At 46.9% G+C, this 25800-nt stretch overlaps 1 protein-coding gene across 5 annotated transcripts in view; it reads right to left on the reverse strand.

Annotated features, from left to right (window-relative positions):
* The window catches only part of ARHGEF4 (Rho guanine nucleotide exchange factor 4), a 206915-nt gene that overhangs the window by 122550 nt on the left and 58565 nt on the right, over positions 1–25800 (reverse strand). For 3 of the 5 annotated variants that reach the window (XM_055109386.2, XM_055109385.1, XM_057301584.1), the window contains exon 2: positions 7186–10695. The exons of the other annotated variants lie outside the window; for them this stretch is intronic. In XM_055109386.2, the coding sequence (XP_054965361.1) occupies positions 7186–10695 (3510 nt within the window). The remainder of the gene's footprint in view (positions 1–7185; positions 10696–25800) is intronic. 5 annotated transcript variants of the gene reach the window in all.

The following is a 25800-nucleotide window of genomic DNA, read 5'->3' on the forward strand; positions in this document are numbered from 1 at the left end:
TATGCATGCCTTCAGCAGACGCTGGAGCCTGCTTCCCCTGGAATCAAAGGCTCTCTGCCCCCAAACCTGAAATCCCAGAGGAAAGAAATCTCTAAATGCAAACAGCACCTTTCACACCAGAGGACTGCCTCGTGCTGGTCTGCATCATACACACACGCAGAAATACCCCACGGTCTGGGCGGATCACAAGGTCAGGAGTTCGAGACCAGCCTGGCCAACAGAGTGAAACCCCGTCTCTACTAAAATTATAAAAAATTAGCTGGGTGTGGTGGCGGGTGCCTGTAATCCCAGCTGCTTGGGAGGCTGAGGCAGGAGAATAACTTGAACCTGGGAGACGGAAGTTGCAGTGAGCCGAGATCATGCCACTGCCCGTGACAGTGTGAGACTCGGTCTCAAAAAAAAAAAAAAGGAACTATGCCACGGTCTCACAGGTGGGAGGTGAAACTGTGAGGGTTAAAGTCTACAGCAATCTACAGGTGAGGAAAACAATCCTATCAAGACTGCAGCTAGGCCGGGAGCGGTGGCTCAAGCCTGTAATCCCAGCACTTTGGGAGGCCGAGGTGGGTGGATCACGAGGTCAGGAGATCGAGACCATCCTGGCTAACACGGTGAAACCCCGTCTCTACTAAAAGCACAAAAAAATTAGCCGATTGTGTTGGCGGGTGCCTGTAGTCCCAGCTACTCGGGAGGCTGAGGCAGGAGAATGGCATGAACCCGGGAGGCGGAGCTTGCAGTGAGCCGAGATCGCGCCACTGCACTCCAGCCTGGGCGACACAGCGAGACTCCGTCTCAAAAAAAAAAAAAAACAGAAAAGAATAAAAGAAAGACTGCAGCTAAAGCATCAGGCACCAGTGGCGATGGCAAGACTGAGGGGATTCCTCCACATTACTAACATATGAGGCTGGACCTTCCAGGGCTCTATGGCTTCCTCATCAGTTGAGACTTGGTTCACATGTCAGACCCAAAATCTCCAAGCCAAGGGTGCCCCACCGTCAAACCTCTCAACTCTCTTTCTCATTTCCTTTTATCTGAAATGATCTTACTCGCTCACTAATTTATTGACTGCTGCATGATGTCCTGCTGTGAGGACGGACATCCTGCTGTATTATTCAGTACAGTGTCCGCTGCATCTAGAACATTGCCCGCCCACAAGTGGCACTCAGCGAGCTCAGTTTATCGACTTGATGACCACGTGAGAGGAACTGGTAGACTGGTCAGTAATGCTTACTGTACAGCTACAGTGATTAAGATACTGTGTCAGAAGGACGGACAAACAGATGAATGGAACACAAATGCCAGTTACAGGCATCTCAGAGACCTACATGTAATAAGCAAGGCCGTGAAAGTTTTTAAGAAGGTAATTTAAAGGATTCTTTTCATGACCTTGGGGTAGAGAAAAGATGGATACACTTGACAACATTAAAATTGAGAATTTCTGTTCATCAAAAGATATCATTATGCCCAGGCACGATGGCTCACGCCTGTAATCCCAGCACTTTGGGAGGCTGAGGTGGGTGGATCACTTGAGCTCATGAGTTCGAGACCACCCTAGCCAATATGGCGAAACCTGTCTCTACTAAAAATACAAAAATTAGCTGGGTGTTGTGGCTCGCGCCTGTAGTCCCAGCTACTTGGGGGGCTGAGGCAGGAGAATTGCTTGAACCCGGGAAGCGGAAGTTGCAGTGAGCCAAGATTGTGCCACTGCACTCCAGCCTGGGTGACGGAGCAAGACTCCATCTCAAACAAAATATATATATATATCATTAAAGAGGGAAAAGACAAGCCACACAAAATGGGAAATATCTGTGGCACATTTACCCACAATGCAATTCTATCAAGAATCAGTAAGAGAAAGACAACCCCAAAACAAATGGATGACGGACTAGGAGAGACATGTCCCACAAGAGAGTGAAAAAAAAAATCTGAGGAATGTGAGCCCTTTAAATTATCAGGCCCAAACCCAAAAGGCATTTAAGACATAATATCTCACTCCCCCTCAGCTAAATAGCTACCTCTTGGAGCCACTTGCTATGCGGACTCTAGACTAACTCACTCTGAGGAGTCATAAAATGCCACATACCTTATAGTTCAACAAGGTATAGCCAATCACCAGCCAGTGTTACTTCCATAAACCAGTGAGAATTCCTGATAAACAGCATTTGTACTCACTCCCTCTCCTGATTCCTCCTTTTTTTCTTTAAAAAATTTGAGCCTCTCTTTTGTTCTCTGGAGCACTCTCCAAGGCAACTTGGAAGTGTGTCCCAGGCTGCAGTCCTCGACTTCTGTGCTGAATAAACTCTTTTTTTTTTTTGAGACAGAGTTTCACTCTTGTTGCCCAGGCTGGAGTGCAACGGTGCAATCTCGGCTCGCTGCAACCTCCACCTCCTGGGTTCAAGCGATTCTCCTGCCTCAGCCTCCCAAGTAGCTGCGATTATAGGCATGCGCCACCATGCCCGGCTAATTTTTGTGGTTTTTAGTAGAGACAGGGTTTCTCCATGTTGGTCAGGCTGGTCTCGAACTCCTAACCTCAGGTGATCCTGCTGCCTCGGCCTCCCAAAGTGCTGAGATTACAGGCTTGAGCCACTGCGCCCGGCCTGAATAAACTCTTTTTAAACTAGATTCTGACCTTTTTGATTATTTTAGTTTGACAAGGGTATCCAGAGTGTTGAAAAGCACATAAAAAGTTCCTTAGGCCAGGTGCAGTGGCTCATGCCTGTAATCCCAGCACTTTGGGAGGCCAAGGCAGGTGGATCACTTGACCTCAGGAGTTCGAGACCAGCCTGGCCAACATGGTGAAACCCCATCTCTACTAAAAATACAAAAATTAGCTGAGCGTGGTGGCAGGCGCCTATAGTCCCAGCTACTTGGGAGGCTGAGGCAGGAGAATTGCTTGAACCCAGGAGGCAGAGGTTGCAGTGAGCTGAGATTGCACCACTGCACTCCAGCCTGGGTGACAGAGGGGGACTTGGTCTCAAAAAACAAAAACAAAAGTTCCTTATCCTCTTCAGACATCAGGAAAATGAAAACTAAAATCACAGTGAGATACTGCTACACACCTAGCAGAATGGCTAAAATTAAAAAGGCTGACAGTATCAACCAAATGTGAATGAGAACAGAGAGCAAAGGATACTCCTAATGAGAGAGTGTAATTTGATGCAATCACTTTGGAAAAATAATTTGACAGTATTTAGTATGACTAAAGATATGCATCCCCCAAGGACACCCCTAAAATGCAACCCACAGAAATATACATGCACGTGCAGTAGGCCCCTGACCCAAATGTTCACAGCAGCCCCAAACGGGCACAACCCCCAAGTCCATCAGCAGCTCACTGAGAAATACAATGTGTTATGATGATTCGGAGCAATTCAACATGATGATGAGAGATCTCCTGACCTCGTGATCCGCCCGCCCCTGCCTCCCAAAGTGCTAGGATTACAGGCGTGAGCCACCGCACCTGGTCCACAGGATGATTCTTAATTAGAGCAGGGGAAGGCAGACACAAAATAGACTGAGTAAAGTTTAAAGCAATGTGTAAGATTTTGTTTATATAAACCTCAAAACAGGCCACCCCCACACCCATAGTAATAAAGTAGTAACACGATAATGAAATGCAAGTGAACACCATGAGATGGGGCATAGTGGGTAGGGCAGGGAGGAGGAAGGGAGGTGGCAGGAAGGGGGCAGGGTGGGGGATGTGGTGTTTCATGACCTGGTGGAGGTCATCCAGTGTCTGTTGACAATATATGTCTACACATTTATGTATTATGCTGTTCTGTAAGTCTTCTCTATTTCTTGACTTTGAAAAGCTTTAAAGAAACTGCAGGATGTAAAATCACAGAAAATTAAGATCTCTATACACGATATTATCACAGCTATGTTACATATATAAAACTTGTCTGTGGAAGAAATCTAGAAGTAAACAACAAAATATTAAGAATGGTTGTTTTAAAAGATTGGGATAAGAGAACTGCTGCTCCTTAATACGAAGTGGGAATAACTGACTGAATTCCTTGCAAATTACTCTGACCATCAGAGCCTGCTCTCCCAGGAATGCCCACAAGATGGCGCAGTCATTTCTCCAAGGGGAGTTTCACATTCCAGCACCATCCAGGGTTCTACCAGACAGAGGGAACCTTTCTGAGCTTTGCTTCCCTTCCCGTTCCCTATGTACCTGCTGTTCTCCTGTCTGTGGTCTGATGGCGCAGTGTACTAGGCCTTCCTCTTCTCCAGTAAGGAATGAAACATAAAGAGGAATACGAACTCACATTTATCTGGCACCCGCTTCATGCCTGGCCCTTTGCTGGATACTTTATAATCATCATCTCATTTACTATTTGTTAAAACCCATGCAGGCTCCAACTGGGGCAACAAGGTGAGACTCTGTCACTACAAAAAATTAAAAAATTATCTGGGTGTGGTGGCGCATGCCTGGGGGCTCAGCAACTTGGGAGGCTGAGGCAAGAGGATTGCTTGAGCCTGGGAGATCCAGGCTGCAGTGAACCGTGATCTCGCCACCACATTCCAGTCTGGGTGACAGAGCAAGACGCTGAATCAAACAAAATAAACAAAAAACAAACAGAAAGTCACACACACAAAAAAACCCCCAACAAACCAAGCAGGCTGTCCAGGTGTGTGCCTGAGGCCCAAAGCACCTGCTCCATCCCATGCACAACGTGAGCACAGGGACCACTTCCAGGAATATCTGCCTTCCAGTATGTGCTTCTGCACCATGTATGTGTGTGCATGTGTGTGTATACACAGACACATAGAGACAGATATGTATATATCACTTTTTTTTTTTTTTTGAGAGGGAGTCTCACTCTGTCGCCCAGGTTGGAGTGCAGTGGTGCGATCTTGGCTCACTGCAACCTTTGCCTCCCGGATTCAAGTGATTCTCCTGCCTCAGCCTCCCAAGCAGCTGGGATTACAGGCGCCCACCACCAGGCCCAGCTAATTTTTGTATTTTTAGTAGAGACGGGGTTTCACCATGTTGGCCAGGCTGGTCTCGAACTTCTGACCTCAGGTGATCCGCCCACTTCGGCCTCCCAAAGTGCTGGGATTACAGGTGTGAACCACCATGCATGGCCTATATCACTATTAAATCAGGCTTGTTAATTCAAATACTGTAAAATCTTTTTTTGACTACTTGATTTAACTCTGAGTTGCCTAACACTAAAATGTCTTTTTACTTGTAAATCAAGTTCTCTATGTATTTTCAGGTGATCAGAAACACAAAAGGGCAATAAGCAACTAAGTTGGAGGGGTGTGAGGAAATGGGCACTCAGATACTGCTGTTGAGTGTTGATTGCCAATCATTTCAGAAGTAATCTGAAAGCTATTAAAATACCCCTGCCCTTTGTGCAATCCCACTTTTATATCCAACAGACATAAATAAAAGCATCAATATCTAAGGACACATGCTCAAGGGTACTGCTGAAGCGTTATTTATAAAGACCCCAAACTAGAGATTACCTCAATGCCAATCAGTAGAAGAACCGTTAAAGGAAATACAGCATGGCCATACTCTGAACTATTATGGAACTTCTAAACAGAGCCATGAACATGAGGCGCTGGAGGGCTTTACCTGCTGTATTAAGCAAGCAAGAAAGATGCAGAGCAATGTGTATGTCTGACCCCGCGGTGTAATTCCCTCTCCCCAAACTGCCCCATAAGCCCTGTGTGAGAACACAATGAAAGATGAGACACCTTAGTATAGGGCAGTGTTTCCTTGCATGGAGTGGGATTAGACGGTTTTGGGGAGAGGCCTTTTCCTTTCTACATCTGTATTGTTTGGCTTTGTTTTTAAACTTCAGTAGTAACAGTAACGAAAAAAAGTAACCCTCCCCCCAAAACAACAAAAAACCTTTAGTGTTTAACTTCGTAGAGATACACAAACAGACTGAGGAGGTGAAGCCATTTCCTGCTGGTAGTGATCCTATTTCAATGTATGCTGTCCACTCGGCCTTGTGGGATGCTCTGCTGGGAAACCCCTTCTCGCCCAGCTCCGCCCCTCTTAGCAGCCCACCTGGCCTGGAGGCGCTCTGCCAGCACCTTATCCGCCGCCCTCCCAGCTGCGCAGCCCGTGAGCCCGGGTGTGGCTGACATCTGCCTGCAGGCGGAGGGGAGCGCCCGAGAGGCCACCGCGTGGGGCGGCTGTGGCCTGCGCTCCCCGGCTCTGGGCGCGCGGAAGACTAGGCATCGCTTGGTCTAAAGAAGCCGAGGGAGCCTTACTTTTTACTTTTCGCAGTCTCCAGGGCACGCTCTGCAATTTCCAGAAAAGCTCTCTCCTTCCAAGGGCAGCTGGGATGAGAAATCCAACCCTTCTCTGCTCCGTCCTGTGCCTGACCCTGCTAACCTATCCTGGACAGAAGCGGTCGCTTTGTGGGAGAGACCATCTTACTGCACTAAACATTTCAGAAGCACCAACATTTCCTGTCTCTTTATACGAAGTAAGTCCAGCTGGATCAAATTCTAAATACGATAAACTAGAAGCCATTAAAGTACTAGAAGACAACATGAAGAATTTTTTAAAATGCCACAGTGGAGAAGAACTAGGTTTAACACAAAAGCCTGCACAGACCGTTCAATAGAAAATGGGCAGTGCCGGCCGAGGCGGGTGGATCACGAGGTCAGGAGTTCAAGACCAGCCTGGCCAACATGGTGAAACCCCGTCTCTACTAAAATAACAAAAATTAGCCAGGCGTGGTGGCGGGTGCCTGTAATCCAAGCTACTCGTGAGGCTGAGGCAGAGAATTGCCTGAATCCGGGAGGCAGAGGTTGCGGTGGGCCGAGATGGAGCAACTGCACTCCAGCCTGGGCGACAGAGCGAGACTCCGTCTCAAAAAAAAAAAAAAGAAAAAGAAAAAAAGAAAAAGAAAAGAAAATGGGCAGTGCCCAGGGAGCAGGCAGTTCATACAAAAGAAAATTCAAATGGCTTGAAATTAAAGAAAAACACGAAATGATCATGAAATGCCAATTCTGGCTTGTTAGCTTGGTAACGTTCAAGAAGTTGGTCACCCGCTGTGTTCACTGGGGGTGGGGGTGGGGGGCTGGGAGTGTAACGGGGGCAATTTTGGCCTGGCCTTCCTATTTTACCTCTCCCCTCAGGAAGATTCCCGCCTGCTCCCCTCCTTCTCTTGCCTGAAGAGGTCAGGAAAGGCTTGGTGCGATTCAGATACTCACCTCACTCCCAGGAAGGTCCCTGAGCCAGGGCACTGTGCCCAAGCCGCGCGGACCCTGGCCTCCTTCCCTGCTCTCTTCCTTCTGCTCATCTTGGTTTAGCGTCTGCAGAGAAAGCAGGAAACTGGTCTGGCCCTTGGGAATCTTGGGTCTTTCAGGGTCCCCTGAACTGCTGTCCACGTAGCTGTAGCTTCCAAGAGAAACCATGGAGATGGCGCTACCCCTCCCGGGGTAGTGGAGACCCATCCGCTGAGCACTAGGCCTGGGACTCAGGGGCTTGGGGCTCGTGGGTCTGCAGGGCGTCCCGGGGTTTTCATATGCCAGGCAGCAGACAGAGCTGGAAGGCAGGGTGTGCGCGATTCCAGCCTGCTGGGCCCGAGGGCTGCCGGGGGACGCCAGCCAGGACTTTTCCGGAAAGATACCTGAAGGAAGGTACCTACCGCCTTCCTGGGCGGCTGTGCACTTGATGGTCGGTTCACTTTTCCTCCTGTGTTCTGGAGAAACTAAACTGGAGGACAAAGGTGTGGAGGCAAGTGGGGGTGCCCAGTGATCGCTAAAAACATAGCCCTCTTTGTCCTCCGCCCATTCCTCACAGTGGCTGTCGGTCTCTGCGGGGGAAAGAATTTCGGGTCCTAGAGGCAGACTCACTAGGGTGGGCTTTTTGGGGCTTCCGGCATCTTTGCTTTTCAGAAACGCCCGCCAGGAACCCTGGCGCAGCCTGCTCTTCTCCTTCTCGCCCTTGGGAGAACCTGGGGAACGTTCATGGGTGTTCTCTTTCTCTAGAACTATTGACTCAATAAAGTTTGAAAAGGTCTTATGAGCCAAGGCCAACCTTGCCCTGAGTTTTTTCTCCGTTGTTTTGAGTCTCTTTGCGTTGCAGCTCTCAGAGGAAGGCCCTCGGCTACCAAGATCCCCTGAGGTCCCCGTGTGCTCCGCTCCTGCCGGCCCTGCAGTCCTGTCGCCTGCAGCCTGCGGGACAAACTCGGGCCAGGCGCTGGCGTCCCCGTGGTGCAGAGGCGGTGCGTCCCGACGGGCCGCAGCGGGCGGATTCTCCCTGGGGAGCCCCTCGGGGCCTGAAGAGCCCCAGCGGCGACCCTCGGTGGTCGGGGCCGGAACCCCTCCTGGGCTCTCAGCGGCCAAGGGCCTGCCCTTCCTGAAGGAGGTCACCTTGGAAAACGTCGGGCGCTTCCCAGGCTCCTGCGCGCCCTTGCGGAGCCCGCGTGGCGGCTGGGGCGGCTCCAAGGCGGGGACGCGGGGGCGCTGGCCCCGGGCTGCTGCAGCACCGCCTTCGGGGGCCTCTTCCGGGCCGCCCTCCCCTGACCCGGAGCTCCGGCTCTCCCCACGCAGTGTCTCTCCCGGGGGCTCCTCTGTGCTCGGCGTCTCTTCCGAAGCAGCTTGGGGGACCAGCACTCTCCCAAGCTCTGCGGCCTGGGCCACCCGCTGAAGAGCCCCATCGCCAGCTCCCTGTATGGGGGCTGCTGGCAACTCACACTCATTACCGGCTGTTTTCCCCCTAGTGGGAGACTCACAGGGGGTCTCGCCAGTGCTCAAGGGAAATTCTGGTCTTTCCTTAGGAAAGTCACGGGGCAGTGTTTCTGGAACAGGCCCCGCATTGCTCCTGCTGGCCTGAAGACCTTTCTGCTCCACAGCTACAATGATGAGGGCGCCCCTGCCCCTCGAGGCCTCGCCGCCTACTTTGGGCTCCAGCTGCCGGCCCCCGGCACCCCCAGGCCCCTGTTCACCCTCCTCAGCCCCGGGGCCGCAGTGAGACACCGTGGCTGCCTTGAATTCTGAAAGACCTTGCAAAGCCTGTTCCCTGTAGTTGGGGTCTAGAACCATGCCTTCTTCCGCTGCCTTTGAAGTGTCTATTGCGCTTGATTTCTGGGTGGTCTCAGGGGCATCTGAACTGTCACTCACTTCCGAGCAGCCCATCAAGTCTCCACTCCACACCTGGGTCCCCTCACTGCTAGGCTGCCGTGGGAACTTGGCCCTGGTAGGTGACTTGCTTTCCTCGCTGAGCACATACTTTGATGTGTAATTACTGGTTTGGTTTCCTGCCTGGACAGAAATGCCCCAGAGGTGCTCCTGTGTCTCTCTCTCATCAGCAGCTCTTGGTGCGAGTTGGGTGCCTTGGGGTTCCTGGGTTCTGCTTTCTGGGCTTTGCTCTGACTTGCACTCAGCAGGCTCAGGCACTTCCTCTGCACTGAGCTTCACTAACTCTGAGGTGAGGCATGAAGCCACCAGACATGACCTGGAATCCTGTCTTAACTGGTTTTCCCCCAGGAGACCTGCAGAAGGAGTGTCCTGAGAGGCCCTTTGCAAGCGAAACCCACCGGGCTTGCAGGGACCCTGCAGATGGGGAGCCCCACTCTGAAAAGCAGGAATCGGGCCAGACAGCTGGGTGGGTACAGGGGAAGGGATGTTTTGTATTCTTGGATCTCGTTCATTTTTGGCCCCTTCCTTCACATGGGTCCCAGACTTCACAACATTCTGTCCCACGGGATCCTCGGGGCACTCTGGTGAAAACCCTGCTATGGAATGGGCCCTGACCAGTGCCCTCATGTGCCCACAGTTGAGTCTGGGGGATGCCCTGTTCTTGTCACCAGTAGTTTCTGGGGCACTATGGTGACGGTTGGTGCGTAGGAGGCAAGATGTCCTCAAAGGAGGCTGGCAGGGGACATCCGAGTGGGGCTGGGACCAGAGCAATTCTGTGTCCCCTGCAGGGCCTAGAGTACTTTCCTTCTTTGTCCTGGTCCCCAGAGGGGCTGTGTTGTCCAGTGGGCCTCTGCTAGGTAGCACCGGTGCCCTGGCCCTGTTGTGGATATGTGGCCAACTCCGACCCAGTTCACAGCACCACAGAAGGAAGGGCCAGACCATTGGGATGCCCAGATAGCTCTCAGACCTGGATTTCTGAAGAGAAACACTGGAGAGCCCTCTGAGGTCTTGAACAGCCACCCCCTGTACTGGCTCGGGACCACTGCTGTCTGTGGCCCTCTGTAAGCAGCACCCTGTGTGTCGGGGAACCCCTGCCAGCAAAGACTCTCGCTCCAGGCTGGTCGCGCAGTCCCAGAGGTGTCCTGCCTCCTGTTCTCCAGCAACTGTGGCAAAGGCTCGCCACCCATTTTTGCAAGAGTCATCCTTTAAGCTAGGGGACAAATCGAGTTCTTCCTTTGCATGAAGCCCAGGAACACTGGTCAAATGCTGCTCCTGAGGGGGTCCAGTTGCTGAGACATCAGGGTATTCCCAAGGTGCTTCTATATCTACGGGAGTACCTCTTAGAGGGTGGAAGACTCCCCTCGGGAGGTCCCCAGACAAGGACTCTGTGTCAGAGGCACTTTCAAAGGGGTCAGTTTTTGTGTCTGATCCACTTTCACTCTGCTGGGACAGCGTTTCAGAATCATCGCGGTCTGTTTGCTGGTTCCATCCCTGCTCCACTTGTTCTGCAGGGGATGTGGGGAGCTGGTTATCTTCAATCTCACCTTCACCTGGCAGGTGTGCACCTGGCTCTGGAGTCTGGGAGGGCAAGAAGAGAGGAGACAGAGATAAGGCCTGAGGACATCTGTGCACATGTTTACACCGTGCCTGCCTTTGCCAGAAGGAGGAAGGCTCAGAAATGGCTCATTAGTTCCCCATGTACCCCTAGGAAGGGAGGTAAGTATGAAGGGCTGCCTTTTATCAACATGGAAAACAAGTGATGAAGCCAAACCCAATCAGTAGGGAGAAAAGGTAGCACATCCTTAAAACAACCCCATTAAAAATCAGAACCGGACCAACGCACATGTGCGTTTACATAAGTATAAAAATGTTGCATGAGTCATGGCGAAAAGCATATCTCTGCCTAACATTTTCAGCAAGAAGGAACAAATCAATATGTTTGCATTGTTTGTTCTTATGTAACCAACTGGTTTAAAATCAATGCCCTTGCATTTAAGAAGTGTTTTCTGAGTTTGGTTTGCTAGAGCAAACAAAACAAAACAAAACAAAACAAAACACAAAAAGTACAGCAACAACAAAAATGAGAATGATCGAAGTTGCAAACACATTTTGGGATGTTATAAAGCTTTGAAGACCAGAAGAAAAATACAGAACTGTGCAAGTATTTCCTTCTCTCGTTACACATTTCTTAAACTACTTATTGAGATATACATTTTCAAGCATCCATTTAAAATGCACAGATCTATGATATTTGAAAACTGCGTACATTCCTGTAACTACCACCATGATAAAAATCTAGACTGTTTCCATTTCCCCAAAAAGGCCCTGCCCCTCCCCGGTCAATCCCTGCTTCCCTCCAACCCCACAATGACCTGCTTTCTGCCACACAGTCTTGCTTTGTCTTTTCTGGAGTTTCAGATAAACAAATTATACAGTAGCCACCCTTATCCACAGGGGATATGTTCCAAGACCCCCAGCCGATGCCTGAACCACTCCCCCCCAGTACTGAACCCTATATATATTGTTTCTTCCTATACATGCATACCTATGACAAAGTGTAAGCTACAAATTAGGCACAGTAAAAAATTAACAATATTAACAAAATAGAACAATTATAACAATAGACTGTAACAAAAGTTATGTGAAGTGGTCTCTCTCTCTCTCAAAATATCTTATTGCACTGTACTCACCTATTTTCTGACTGAAGTAGACCTCAGGTAACTGAAACTTTGGATAAGGGGGGACTATTGAATGTTCTTTTGGGTGTGGCTTCCTTCCCTTAGGCATCATGGCTGTAGCGTGTCTCAGTACATACACTGACTTGAACTCTGACAAACTGCTGTGCACAGCAGTCGATGCTCAAACTCCCCAAAGCTCCCCCAGGCCCAGAGCTGGCCAAGCACTCAGCCCCATTGCTCACGAAGGCTCCTTGACACAAGCTTTGTACTGAAGCCATTCACCTCACCGGCCCCTCCCAGGCATGGTTTCCCAGGATTTGTCATAAGAGCTTTCTCAAAGTAAAACTGCTTTTAATTCTTAACTGAGAGAAGGAAAACAAACACACACCCAAAGCCAGTGCTGTGTAAAGCTCTTAAGGTGCAGGGTAGAACATGAGGAATAACATGATCCTGCAGTTTCAAGTAAGTTGCAAAGCAGAAGGCGTTCGGAATAGAAAAGCAAACATTAAAAACCAAACCATTTGGGAAGGAGGGCTGTGTGGTTGTTACAGGACGTCCCAGAGGAGAGAAGTGAAGGAACCAGGGGTCTGCTGCAGGAACCGTCTCCGGCCGCTGCCTCCGTGGGGCCAGGCGCCCTGACTGTACGGCAGGGCCAGACGCCTTCAGCGTGCCTACCTCCCACGGCAAGGAGAGGACCAGTGAGACATGGACATGAGCACGCCCAGACAAGCACAGAGAACCGTGCAACTGCAAGTGGTTGCTGTCATTAACCAGTGAACTGAGAAGGCTGCGAAGGCCGGGCAGGGTGCTCAGCTCAGTGACGCCTGCCCTGCAGGGCGCTTGCAGCCCCTCATCTCACCAACCCGTCTTAGACACCAAGAACTGATCTAAGGGACACTGGAGCCATCCTCTCAGCATTGACATAGCTTGATGTCACCTTCCAGACTCACGCAGGCATCATTGCTTACATGAGCAGACACAGAGAATCCCAAGTCCCAAGTTCCAAATGACTAACGATCAGGACCCTGGTGACTAGAATGCCAGTGGGCTCGTTTCTGCCCTCCCTGCCCAGCATCGCTGCCCAGGGCACTACCTGTGAGGCAGGGGCTGGCGTCTTGCTGGGGGGAGGGGTCCAGCCTTTGTCTGAGTTCCAGGTTATTTTGGCAAGAGGCCTCCCTCAGTCTCAATGAAAACAAAAGCCTTTGGGGGAAAAAAAATCTAAGATGACTCTTCCAGGTAACAAAGCTGGTGTAGTCTGCGCAGCTGCACTGGAAGAGCAGGTTTGACTGATTGCAGTGTACAGATACTGAAATTCAATGAGTACATCAAAAACAACATTTGATTTGATTGAATATTGGATTCTAATCTTATAAAGACTTTCTTCCTGAGTTGATTCAGGAGCGATCCCCAAATAATTTCTCAGCATAAAGTGATGTAAGTCCAGGGTTATGTCCTGGGAATGGCCTGGGGCTGGAATCTAGACCAAACAAGTATTCTTTCTGCGGAGGCTCAGGGTTTTTACAGGGGTGGGAGTGGGTTAAATTTGAAAGTCTGAAGCAGGCAGGCTCCATTTTGCCACAGGCCTGGCACTTCCCAACTGTCTTATTCTATAACTAGATGAGGCTTTAGGGCAAGATGCTGAGCCTGTCTCCTGTAAGAAACAGCTGCAGTGAGTGTTCCACAGCAGGGTGAACTGCTGACTACCAGCCCATCAGGAGGGGAGGATGGTGTTGACCGGCAGGCCCCACATCCCACCTCCTCCTCCTGACCTCACCGCTTCCCTGCCCGCTGCCCCGACGTTGGCCGAAACCTTCAGTGGAGCTAGCCTCTCCCCACCTCTCCTCTGCCCTCTGCAAACTCCTCAATAACACAGTTTACATTTAATCTGCACACTTTCCTATGTGTCATTCACTTTTTAGAGAATATTAGTATGTGAGGACACAGTGTCCCTTCTAAAAACCACTAGTTTTAATCTGTGGTATGTCCATTATCTTGGCAATCCTAATTTTTAAAATAAGCTCATTATAATTTCCTTTTTGACCTGTGACTTATTAGAAGTGTTAGTTATCTGTTTCTGATTTCTATTTAATGACACTGTCATCAAAGAGTCGTCTGTGTGATACTGATTTTTTGAAGTTAGTTGAAACTGGCTTTATGACATAGTACAAGGTCCTACTTTGGAGATGTCCCATGGGCGTTTGAAAGGATAGTGCATTCTCTAATGGGTCGGTGCAGCGTTAACAAGGGCTCATTAGATCAGCCTTGTTGACTGTTTAAATCCTCGGAAGTCTTACTAGTTTTTCCTCTGTGATTAGGAGAAGCATGTGGAAACCTCCCACTGTCCTAGTGGATTTGTCAGTTTCCTCTTTTAATTCTGTTACAGTTCAGCCTTATGTGAGCAGGTGCATAAACAAGTTCAGAATTGTTACATCTTCCTATGAGTGGCTCCTTTATTACCAGTGGTAATAAAGGCTTTTTTACTTTCTTATCCCTAAGAAAGACTTTTCCTTTAAAGGCCATCCTCTGATATTAATATACCCACACCAGCATTCTTTTGGTTAGTATTTGCCAACCATGTCTTTTTTCCATCCTTTTATTTTCAATCTTTCAATGTTCCTTAGGTGTGCTTTTCATAACCAACATATAGCTGGACTTTCCAAATTGAATCTTTCAGGCACTTTTTTTTATTATTATACCTTAAGTTCTGGGGTACATGTGCAGAATGTGCAGGTTTGTTACATAGGTAATCACGTACCATGGTGGTTTGCTGCACCCATCAACCCGTCACCTACATTAGGTATTTCTCCTAATGCTATCCCTCCCCTGCCCCCACCCCCCGACAGGCCCTGCTTTCGTCACTTTTAACCAGCGTGTGGCTCATGAGTGTTTCTGTGATCACTGCTCTCTCTGGGGTTCTACCTCCCACTGAATTCCATACTTTTTGAACTCTTCCTTCTTTTTTTGTCCTGGGAATTTCTTTTGTGTGTGTGAACTCAACCAAAGATTGTTTAGGATGATATGTTTTACTTCTAGGTTTAGCTTTTGTTATGAGGAGCTTTTCGGGAAATGTGTAGTGGGCCGTGATTCTGGAATCAGAAGTTCTGGACACTGCTCCCAGGGTCTGGCCGCCACCCCGCCCGGCCCTGAATCAGCCAGCAGAGGCGCCTGTGACACTGCCAAATGCAAGACTCTTTGTTTTCTTTTCTTTGTATTACTATTTACTTTTTTTTTTTTAACAACTTTATTGATGTATAATTGTCATAAAAAAGCCACACATATTTCAAGTGTACAGTCAAAGTTTTGACACACATCTGTGAAACCATGACCACCATCAATATGATGACCGTTGATCTCTTTCTCTTCTGCCTCTCCTCACTCCTCCCTCAACACCCTCTCCTTCCCCAGGCAACCTTTATCTGCTTTTTGCCTTTTCTAGAATTTCATATAAATGGAACCATGCGGTATGTCTTCTTTTTATCTGGTCTTTCCCACTTAGCATGATTATTTTGAAATGCACCCATGTTTTGCTGCATGTGACAGGAATTCATTCCTTCTATTGCTGACCCGTGTTCCACAGTGCAGCTATAAGGCAATTTGTTATCTATTCACCTGCTGATGGACATTTGGGTTGTTCCCAGTTTCCGGCTTCTCACATAAAGCTTCAGTGAACATCCATGTACAGGTCTTTATATGGACATGTGCTTTCATTTGTCCTGGATAAATACCGAGGAGTGGGATGATGCTGTATCAGATACACAGGGTAGGGGCATGCGTTCAACTGCTCAAGAACCTGCTCTCCATTCCCTTCCTCACTCCCCACAATGTATGAGGTCCTGCTGCTCCACAACCTCCCCAGCACCTGGTACCACCAGCCTTGTTCATGTTAATCCTCCCAGTGTCTGTGAAGCGGTATCTCCTTGCAATCTGGATTTGTATTTCCCTCAGGGCATATGATGTTGAGCATCTTTTCATGTTTTTTCCATCTGTACATCTTTTCTGGTGACGTGTCTTCAAGTCTTTTGCCCATGTTTAAAAACTGGGTTGTGTTCTTACTATTGAGTTGTAAGAATTCTTTGTATATCTTATATATGTCTTTTGTCAGATATATGTTTTCCAAACAGTTTCTTCCAGTCTGTGGCTTGCCTTTTCATTTTATTACCAAGGCCTTTTAAAGAGTAAAACTTTTTTTTTTAAAAATTTTATTATTACTATTTTTTTAGATGGAGTCTCGCACTGTCGCCTGGGCTGGAGTGCAATGGCGCAATCTCAGCTCACTCCAACGTCCGCCTCCCGGGTTCAAGTGATTCTCCTGCCTCAGCCTCCCAAGTAGCTGGGATGACAGGCTCCTGCCACCATGCCCAGCTAATTTTTCATATTTCTAGTAGAGACAAGGTTTCACTATGTTGGCCAGGCTGGTCTTGAACTCCTGACCTCGTGATCCACCCGCCTCGGCCTCCCAAAGTGCTGGGATTACAGGCGTGAGCCACCACGCCTGGCCAGAAGACATGGTTCTTATGCCTAGAAAAATCCCACAGTCTCTGCCCAAAGGCTCTTAGAACTGATAAACAACTTCAGCAAAGTTTCAGGATGCAAAATCAATGTAGAAAAACCAGTAGCATTTCTATACACTGACAATGTCTAAACTGAGAGTCAAGTCAATAATGTGGTCCCTTTCAAAACACCACAAAAAGAATATAATATCTAGGAATACAGCTAACCTGGGAGCCAAAAGATCTTACAAAATACTGCTGAAAAAAATCAGAGATGACACAAACAAATGGAAAAACATTCCATGCTCATAGATAGGAAGTTTATCATAAAACTAAACATATGACCAAGCAAATCCACTTTTAGATACTTACCAAAGTGAATGGAAAAATTATACTCACACGAAAGCCAGTATGTACATTTTTTTTTTTTTTTGAGACAGAGTCTTGCTTTGTCTCCAAGGCTGGAGTGCAGTGGTGTGATCTCGGCTCACTGCAACCTCCGCCCTCCCAGTTTCAAGCAATTCTCCTGCCTCAGCCTCCCGAGTAGCTGGGACTATAGGTGCATGCCACCACGCCTGGCTAATTTTTTGTACGTTTAGTAGAGATGGGGTTTCACCATGTTATTAGCCAGGATCGTCTCGATCTCCTGACTTCGTGATCTGCCCGCCTTGGCCTCCCAAAGTGCTGGGATTACAGGCGTGGGCCACCGCACCTGGACTCAATATACAAAATTTTATAGCTAGAACATACCAGTCATAATCTCCACAATCAGAAAACAACCCAGATGTCCTTCAGCAGTTGAATGGATAAACAAATTAACCATGCATCCATATCCATACAATAATACAACTCAGCAATAAAAAGGGACAAACTGACTGGGCATGGTGGCTCATGCCTGTAATCCCAGCACTTTGGGACACTGAGGTGGGCGGATCACGAGGTCAGGAGATCGAGACCATCCTGGCTAACATGGTGAAACCCGTCTCTACTAAAAAATACAAAAATACAAAAAAAATTAGTTGGGCATGGTGGCAGGCGCCTGTAGTCCCAGCTACTCAGGAGGCTGAGGCAGGAGAATGGCGTGAACCCAGGAGGCGGAGCTTGCAATGAGCCCAGATCGTGCCACTGCATTCCAGCCTTGGCGACAGAGCGAGACTCTGTCTCAAAAAAAAAAAAAAAAAAAAAAAGGGACAAACTATCAATTACACAGTAACTTGGAAGGACCATAAGGGCATTTTGCTAAGTGAAAGAAACCAAACTCAAAAGACTGCATATTGTATGATCCATTTATACAGCATTTTGGAAAAGGCAAAGCTACAGGGATGGTAAACAGATCAAGGGTTTCCAAGGGCTGGGGACTGGTGACTAGAGAATGATTTTACTACTAAAGGGCAACACGAGGGAAATTTTTAAGTGATCGAACCGCTCTGTGATATAAATTTGCCAAAATCTACCAAACTACATACCACCAGGAGTACATTTTACTCTATACAAATTAAACCCACCCATACCCACACCCACACCAGAACACTGGGGAAACCCAAGATGGACTATAGACTGACAAATGACTCTAGCTGCACTCCAAATTAATGATACAGCCATGCTGACAGGGGTAGGAAATAAAGGAGCTGACCTAAGGAACTTTAGAGAATGATGTGTTGACTGGATACTGAGAGGCTAAAGACAAAAAGAACTTTATACAAACACTGTACTTTAGTTGCAACATTTCTCACAGAGTTATGGGTTAGCAATCTGAAACTATTTTACATGTATACGAGGGCTGGTTCGCCATGTTGGCCAGGCTGGTCTCTAAATACCTTGTGGATAATGAGAACCAGGTTTCTTACCATCAGAAAAAGAAGTTACAAATAAAAGCTTAAGGCTAGAATGAATCCTGTGGTGCTGGGTTGGAGTTGGAGATATCAGATATCAGGTAACTTACACTTAAAAGTACGTACATTTTTATATTTGTATACTAATCCATGCACAAATGCTTTCACACACACAGATCAATAGGCAGATAATGAAACAACATAAATATGTGTGTATGTATGGGTTAATATATACAACGTATGTTTATCTGCCCTGTCTGCTGGGAGAGCTAAAATCAGTGTCACCACAGTGGCTATGAACACACTTCAAACCCAAATCTTGGTTTCTAAATACCATTCTATAATACAAGAAGCCAGGTTCTTCTTGAAGAAGTGGTTGATGCCAGGACTGGGCAAGGGCAAATAGAAGGTGAACCTGGAGCACATTGTGGTGCCAAAAAATATGGAATTGCTCAAGAATTAAAAATAAGGATGGGAGCTCCTGAAGAGCACAGAAGCCAACTGAAAAGAGCTCTTGACAGCTAGTAAGGGAACAGTCTGGGTAACAGCATAAATAACCGTAGGACTGGATTATAATCCAAAGAATAAAGTAATTGTCCATAAACCCATACTGATACAAATAAGTGACTGGATACAATAGTTCCCCTTTATCTGTGGGGGATACATTCCAAGACCCCCAGTGAGTGCCTGAAACTGCAGATAGTATTGACCCCTATATACACTATGATATTTCCTGTACATACATATATACCTATGATAAAGTTTAATTTATAAATTAGGTACAGTAAGAGATTAATAAAATAACTAGTGATAAAAAGAGTAATTATAACAATATACTGTGATAACAATTATGTGACTGTGATCTCTTTCTCTCCCTCTCAAAATATCGAACTGTATTATACTCATCTGTTTTAGGACCAGGGTTGACCTTGGGTGACTGAAACTGCAGAAAATAAAATGGTGGATAAGTTGGGGGGGCTGCTTTAAATGCAAAATGGGGGAGAAAAGAAAACTCTTCCTTACAGAAGAATTCCAATTAATAAAATACTGAAAAACTGAGGGAAATAGAGAATCACCATGAGAACTCCACAGTAAGAGTTCCTGTAGGGAAGATGTACTAATGAATGCTAAATTATGATAAAGAGTCATTAAAAGGTCATACACTGACTAAGTAATCTCACTTGAGAGATTCTAACTTAAGGAAAGATTCAGCAATGTGACATGTTCATTGAAGTGTTCTTTGCAAGAAAAAAAAAGGATAAATGACTTGTGCTCAACACTTGGAAAATGATTCAGCAAATTAAGCTATATACACAAAATGGAAAATTAAACAGCCATTAAAAACTTAATTTATAAGGGCTACTTAGAAAAGAAAATAGAGAATGTGCGATAATTTTGTGTATTCTATAATTAAAGAGCATTTACAGCAATATTAAAAAACATTGAAATAAAAAAAATAAATAATACTTTTTATTTGTTTGTTTGTTTGAGACAGAGTCTCACTCTGTCGCCTAGGCTGGAGTGCAGTGGCCTGATCTTAGCTCACTGCAACCTCTGCCTCCGACGTTCAAGCGATTCTCGTGCCTCAGCCTCCCCAATAGCTGGGATTACAGGCAAGTGCCACCACGCCTGGCTAATGTTTGTATTTTTAGTAGAGACAGGGTTTTGCCATGTTGGCCAGGCTGGTCTCAATTTCTTGGCTTCAAGTGATGCACCCACCTTGGCCCCACAAAGTGCTGGGATTACAGGCATGAGCCACCAAGCCTGGCCAGTGTTTTTTTTTTTATAGTCAAAATTGTTCCTCTCCTCTAATTGCCACATAAAACAGTTAAATTATCTTCATAGTTTAAAAATATTTGGAAAAAAGTTGGGCTTCCTTTTATATACATGTAAATCATAGGTCATTCTGTCATGAATTCCAACAAACCACCAGCTCCAGAAGGGGCCATGGCAATCACTTCTTTGTAGTCCATACAATGTTTAGGTGCAAGTTCTGACATACAGAAGAATCTCAATGTTTGGATCCTGACTGTCAATATTCCTAGCTGTTATATCAAATGGATGGAGTCTTTTTTCTCTTCAGGTGGCAACTTCTATTTCATCAGTGGGGAACTGCACTTCTAGCCAAACCTGGCAGTAATGAGGCTGTGCTCCCCTCCCCACAGAGCAGGGTCAGAAGAGGCCCACTAAGTCCCAATACTTAAATAAGGTCCCAAGGCCCATAATATAACACCCAAACTGTGCAGAATAAATAGAAAATTACTCCTCATATCAAGAAGCAGAAAAATCTCTATTTGGATGGGACAAGGCAATCAACAGAGGCCAACACCAAGACAGCAGAGAGATGCACCAGTCAGGATGGCTGTTCCTAAAGAAGCCAGGAATAACACTTGCTGGTGGGGCTGTGGAGAAAAGGGAGCTCTTACACACTGTGGTGGGAATGCAAATAAGCACAGCCCCTGTGGAGAGCAGTTTAGAGATTTCTCAAACAACTAAAAATAGAACCACCATTTGACCCAACTATCTCACTACAGGTTATCTACCCAAAGGAAAAGAAATCATTATATCAAAGAGACACCTGCACTTCTATGTAGTGCTATTCACAATAGCAAAGACATGGAATCAACTTAGGTGCCCATCAGTGGTGGGCTGGATAAAGAAAATGTGGTACATATATGCCATGGAGAACTATGCAGCCATAAAAAAGAACAAAATCAAATCCTTTGTGTAAATGGATGGAGCTAGAGGCCACCATCCTAAGTGAATTAATGCAGAAACAGAAAACTGAATATTCCATGTTCTCACTTATAAGTGGGAGCTAAACACTAGGTACACACAGGCACAATCACGAGAATAATAAACATTTGGGGGAGGGGAGCAAGGGTTGAAAACTACCTATTGGGTACCATGTTCACTACTTGGGCAAGAGAATCAGTAGAAGCCCAAACCTCAGCATCATGCAACATGTAACCAACCTGTACATGTACAGCTTGGATCTTAAAAAAATGTCAGTCAGGTGCAGTGGCTCACGCCTGTAATCCCATCACTTTGGGAGGCCAAGATTGGTGGATTATGAGGTCAAGAGATCGAGACCATCATGGCCAACATGGTGAAACCCCATCTCTACTAAAAATACAAAAATTAGCTGGGTGTGGTGGCACGTGCCTGTAATCCCAGCTATGCGGGAGGCTGAGGCAGGAGAATCACTTGAACCCCGGGAGGGAGAGGTTTCAGTAAGCCGAGATCACGCCACTGCACTCTAGCCTGGTGACAGCGAGACTCTGTCTTGGGAAAAAAAAAAAAGAAAAAAGAAAAAAAAAAGTCAAGATAAACAGGAAAAAACAAAACAAAACAAAACCAGCAGAGATGTTAGCATTATCTGACAAGGATTTGAAAACAGGCACCATAAAAATTCTAAATGAAGAAACGGAAAGACTCAAAAAAAAATAAGCAGAAGATATAAAGAACAGCAGAGGGAAATTTTATAACTGCAAACTATAATAACAAATAAAAAAACCTCGATGAATGAGTTCTAAAGCAATATAGAAAAGGCAGAGGACGGAATCAGAGAACTTGAAAATGGAACAATGGAAATTACACAATCTGGGCACCAGAGATAAGACACTGAAAAAAGAACAAAAAAACAGAGCCTTAAGGACCTGTGGGGCTATCCCAGGATAACAGGTTTTCCATCTCTTCTTGGGTTTTAGAAATTGAAGCAGAAATTATAAGAATGTCAGAGGTAGTTCTCAAAATATGTAGAGGAAGTATTTAGGGCAAATAAACGATAACTGAAGGATGGTACGGACCCGATAGGACGGAGGCCTCTGCATGCACTCACGCTGGGAAAATGTCAACATAATGTGCCGAGAGGATTACATATGCAGGGCTTGCGTGCTACAAACTACAACATGCTTGGTTCTCTTTTCTTTTCTTTTCCTTTTTTCTTCTCTTTTCTTCTTTTCTTTCCTTTCATTTTTGAGATGGAGTCTCGCTCTGTCGCTCAGGCTGGAGTGCACTGGCGCTATCTCGGCTCACTGCAACCTCCGCCTCCCAGGTTCAAGCGATTCTCCCACCACAGCCTCCGGAGTAGCTGGGATTACAGGCACCTGCCACCATGCCCAACTAATTTTTGTATTTTTAGTAGAGACAGGGTTTTACCATGTTAGCCAGGCTGTTCTCAAGCTCCTGACCTCAAGTGATCTGCCCACCTTCGCCTCCCAAAGTGCCCAGCTTTGGGCTTTCTTTTTACTTCCCTTGTATCCTGGCCTGGGAACCAGAGAACCCGCAGTTCTGTCAAGAGACAGAAAGGAAGGAGGGAGGGAAGGAGAGAGGGAGGGAGGGAGGGTTAAAAGCTTGCTCTCTGTTTCATTTGTACCCACAGAATTTTAATTTATAGAGGTGACTAAGTGACAAAATGGAGAGGCTAATGCCATTGAAAGGATTTTTATTACTTAAAATTTCCAAGAGAAGGGACACACCAGGCCGCATGGGACCACATGAAGAAGCACCGGTGTTGCTCTGGAGGCAGAGGGGAACCGAGGCCAGAACCATTCTTGGGGTTTCTGAGTGAAAAGACAAGGAAGGCAGGGTAAACCACTTAAAACCAGCTGGCATGAATAACTGGTGGGCTTTGAGGCATAAGGGCTGTCCTCGTTGTCTGGTATCTGGCCCTGGGCTGATTTAGGACAGGAAGACCATTGGCTTTGTGTGTGAGAGTTTAAGGAGGTTCTTTCAGAACATGGACTCAGGCCAGGCACGGTGGCTCAGGCCTGTAATCTCAGCACTTTGGGAGGCCGGGGCAGGCAGATCACCTGAGGTCAGGAGTACGTGACCAGCCTGGCCAACATGGCGAAACCCCATCTCTACTAAAAATACAAAAATTAGCCGGGTGTGGTGGCAGGCGCCTGTAGTCCCAGCTGCTTGGGAGGCTAAGGCAAGAGAATCACTTGAACCCGGGAGGCAGAGGTTGCAGTGAGCTGAGACTGCGTGATTGCACTCCAGCCTGGGCAACAAGAGCGAAACTCTGTCTCAAAAGAAAAAAAAGAATATGGGCTCTGGATCGCAGGGGAGATGTGAACAACATTGGCCATTAATTTGGCCCTATGCTGAATGGATGCCAAACAGACTCTCTTTGCCCAAAGTTCCAGCAAGAGGAAAGCCCAGCAAGGGCTATGCACACCCAATGGCAGCAGTGGCCTGGTCAGTGACAACAACAGATCCCAGGGAGGCCACACCAGCCCAGCAGGGTGATCTGCTCAGAGTACAACCCAGGCAAGCCAACGCCCACCCGCCAGGCTCAGGCTATGTCAGCAGCCTGTGTGTCTCCTGGCCCTCCACCCAGCAGCAGAAATCAGCCTGCAGCTAGGGTCTCCCAATCCTCCACCCAACAGTGGAGAAGTCTCCACCCAGACTCTGCAGCTCCAGGCCCTTTCCAGGGGCAGAAGGTGGCCAAGACAGCTGCTTCTCTCCCCCAGTGGCAGTGGCAGAGGCAGAGACAGAGTGGGAAGCCCACCAGCACTGGGTACTTGGAGAACAGGCCAGGGAAAGTGCTCTCTATCCTGTGGGTCAGGATTCCCTGCTGACCTGCTGACATCACCAACAGAGATCAAAAGAAGGCCCAAGCAGAAGCAAGAAGCCAACCAGGATAGCATTGCAAATGCTCAGAAAACTAAACTGTCACTGGAACTGTAGCCAACAAAATAGGCTAGAGCTACATGCTAAATCTAAATAGGGCAAATGCTTGCTACAATAGAAGATCTAAATAGGGTCAAGAGTCTTTTAACATAAGATCCAGAATGTCTACACTATAATTAAAAATCACTCGTCACAACCAGAATCATCAAAATCACAACCTGAATGAGAGAAAACAATCCATTGATCCCAACACTGAGAAGAACCAGACAGAACAACCCAACAAAGATTTTGAAGCAGCCACCAGAAAACTGCTTCAATAAGTAATTATCAATATCCTTGAAACAAATGAAAAAAGATAAAGCTTCAAAAAAGACATTGTAAAAAAGAAGCAAATACAAATCATAGAACTGAAAAGTATGGTGATGGAAACAAAACTGAATGAATGGATTTGACAGCAGAATGGAGGGCATAGAAGACAGAATCAGTGACCTTAAGGACAAGCCAATAATTTAAGATCTAACAACCTTAAAATATGTATACACCAAACAAGACCTTCAAACTACATAAAACAAAAATGGATGGAGCTCAAAAAAGAAATAGAAAAACCCACAGTTACAGTTGAGGACTATCAGCAATAGATAGGACTACTAGACAGATTATTAGCAAAAATAAAGAAAAACTAAATAACGTAATCTAAGTGGATCTAATTGACATTTATAGAACAGCCCACTCAACATCAGCAGAATATACATTTTTTTTAATGTCCATGAAACATTCACCGAAATAAACCTCCTGGGTCACAAAACAAACCTCAACAAATTTAACACAATTGATATCATACAGAGTATGTTCTCTGATTGTATTAGAATCAAACAGGAAATCAACAACAGAAAAACAACAAGAAAATGCTCTAACAGTTGGAAATTAAATAACATATTTTCCATAGTTCAAAGAGGAAGTCTCAAGGAAAGTTTTAAAAATACACAGAATTGAATGAAAATTAAAATGCAGCATATGAAAAGCTAAGGCCACCTACATGATCATACATCTGCAAACCTAAGCTTCTCCACTGCTCAGTCCTCCAGTCTCTGTGAACAGTCATCCAAGCCAGGCCCTTGGGTCTCCCTTGTAACCCATCGCCCTCCCACCCCCTTGGATTCCAATCAAATCACACTCACCTCTCTGTCCCACTGCTGCTTCTGCGTTTCAGGCCATCACCCTCTTCCACCTCCTAAGCAGTGTGCCAGCCTCCTCTAGCCACAGTCCTCTCCATCCCCAGAGCACCATCAGATGAGCTTCCCAAAGGCTCCCTCTCACCTGCTTAGAGTCTTTGGCGGCTCTCCCGTCTGCCTTCCAGTGTGCTTTGTCCCTCTGGCTCCCTGAAGTCCACAGGTCAAGAGTATTGAACCACTGCACAGCAGACACACATGCTGTCCCTTCTGCCCGGGCCATCCCCCTTCCCAGTCCTGCTCATCATTTCAGGCTCAACTTAGATATTCTTCCTCCAGGAAACTGCCCTGGCTTCAGCGAGGGAGGCCTCCTGAGTGCTGCACAGTGCTGTGTGTTCACTCTTCTGCGGCATTCATTAGGCTGGGTTATAATTGCCTGTGATCAATTATCATTCCCCCATGATACTTGAAGGCACGGGCACTGAGGTGGGCAGAATTTTGGCCTCCATAACCTTCACCCTCCTGGTATCATGCCCATGAATATGTTATGTTATGAAGCAAAGAAAACTGCAAATGCAATTAAGGTTACTAATCGGTTGACCTTAAAATAAAGAGAGTACCCTGGCTGGGCTGGATGTAATCACATGCTTAGAAGCAGAAGAGGAAGGCAGTGAGATGTGGCAGAAGCCAGGGATTCCCAGGTGTCAAAGGGCTGATGCTTCCTTGCTGGCTGTGAGCTGGAGGGGCTACATGCAAAACTGATGCTACAATAGAGAATTCCACGCTCGGGCAAGAAGCTGGGAATATGAGCTGCAAGCGTGTGTTTGGGAGTGGGCTGGGGATCTTCCTGGGGCCCCCTATCAAACTGAACCCCTGG

This window comes from Pan paniscus, chromosome 13, assembly GCF_029289425.2.
Source record: "Pan paniscus chromosome 13, NHGRI_mPanPan1-v2.0_pri, whole genome shotgun sequence".
Classification (NCBI taxonomy): domain Eukaryota; kingdom Metazoa; phylum Chordata; class Mammalia; order Primates; family Hominidae; genus Pan; species Pan paniscus.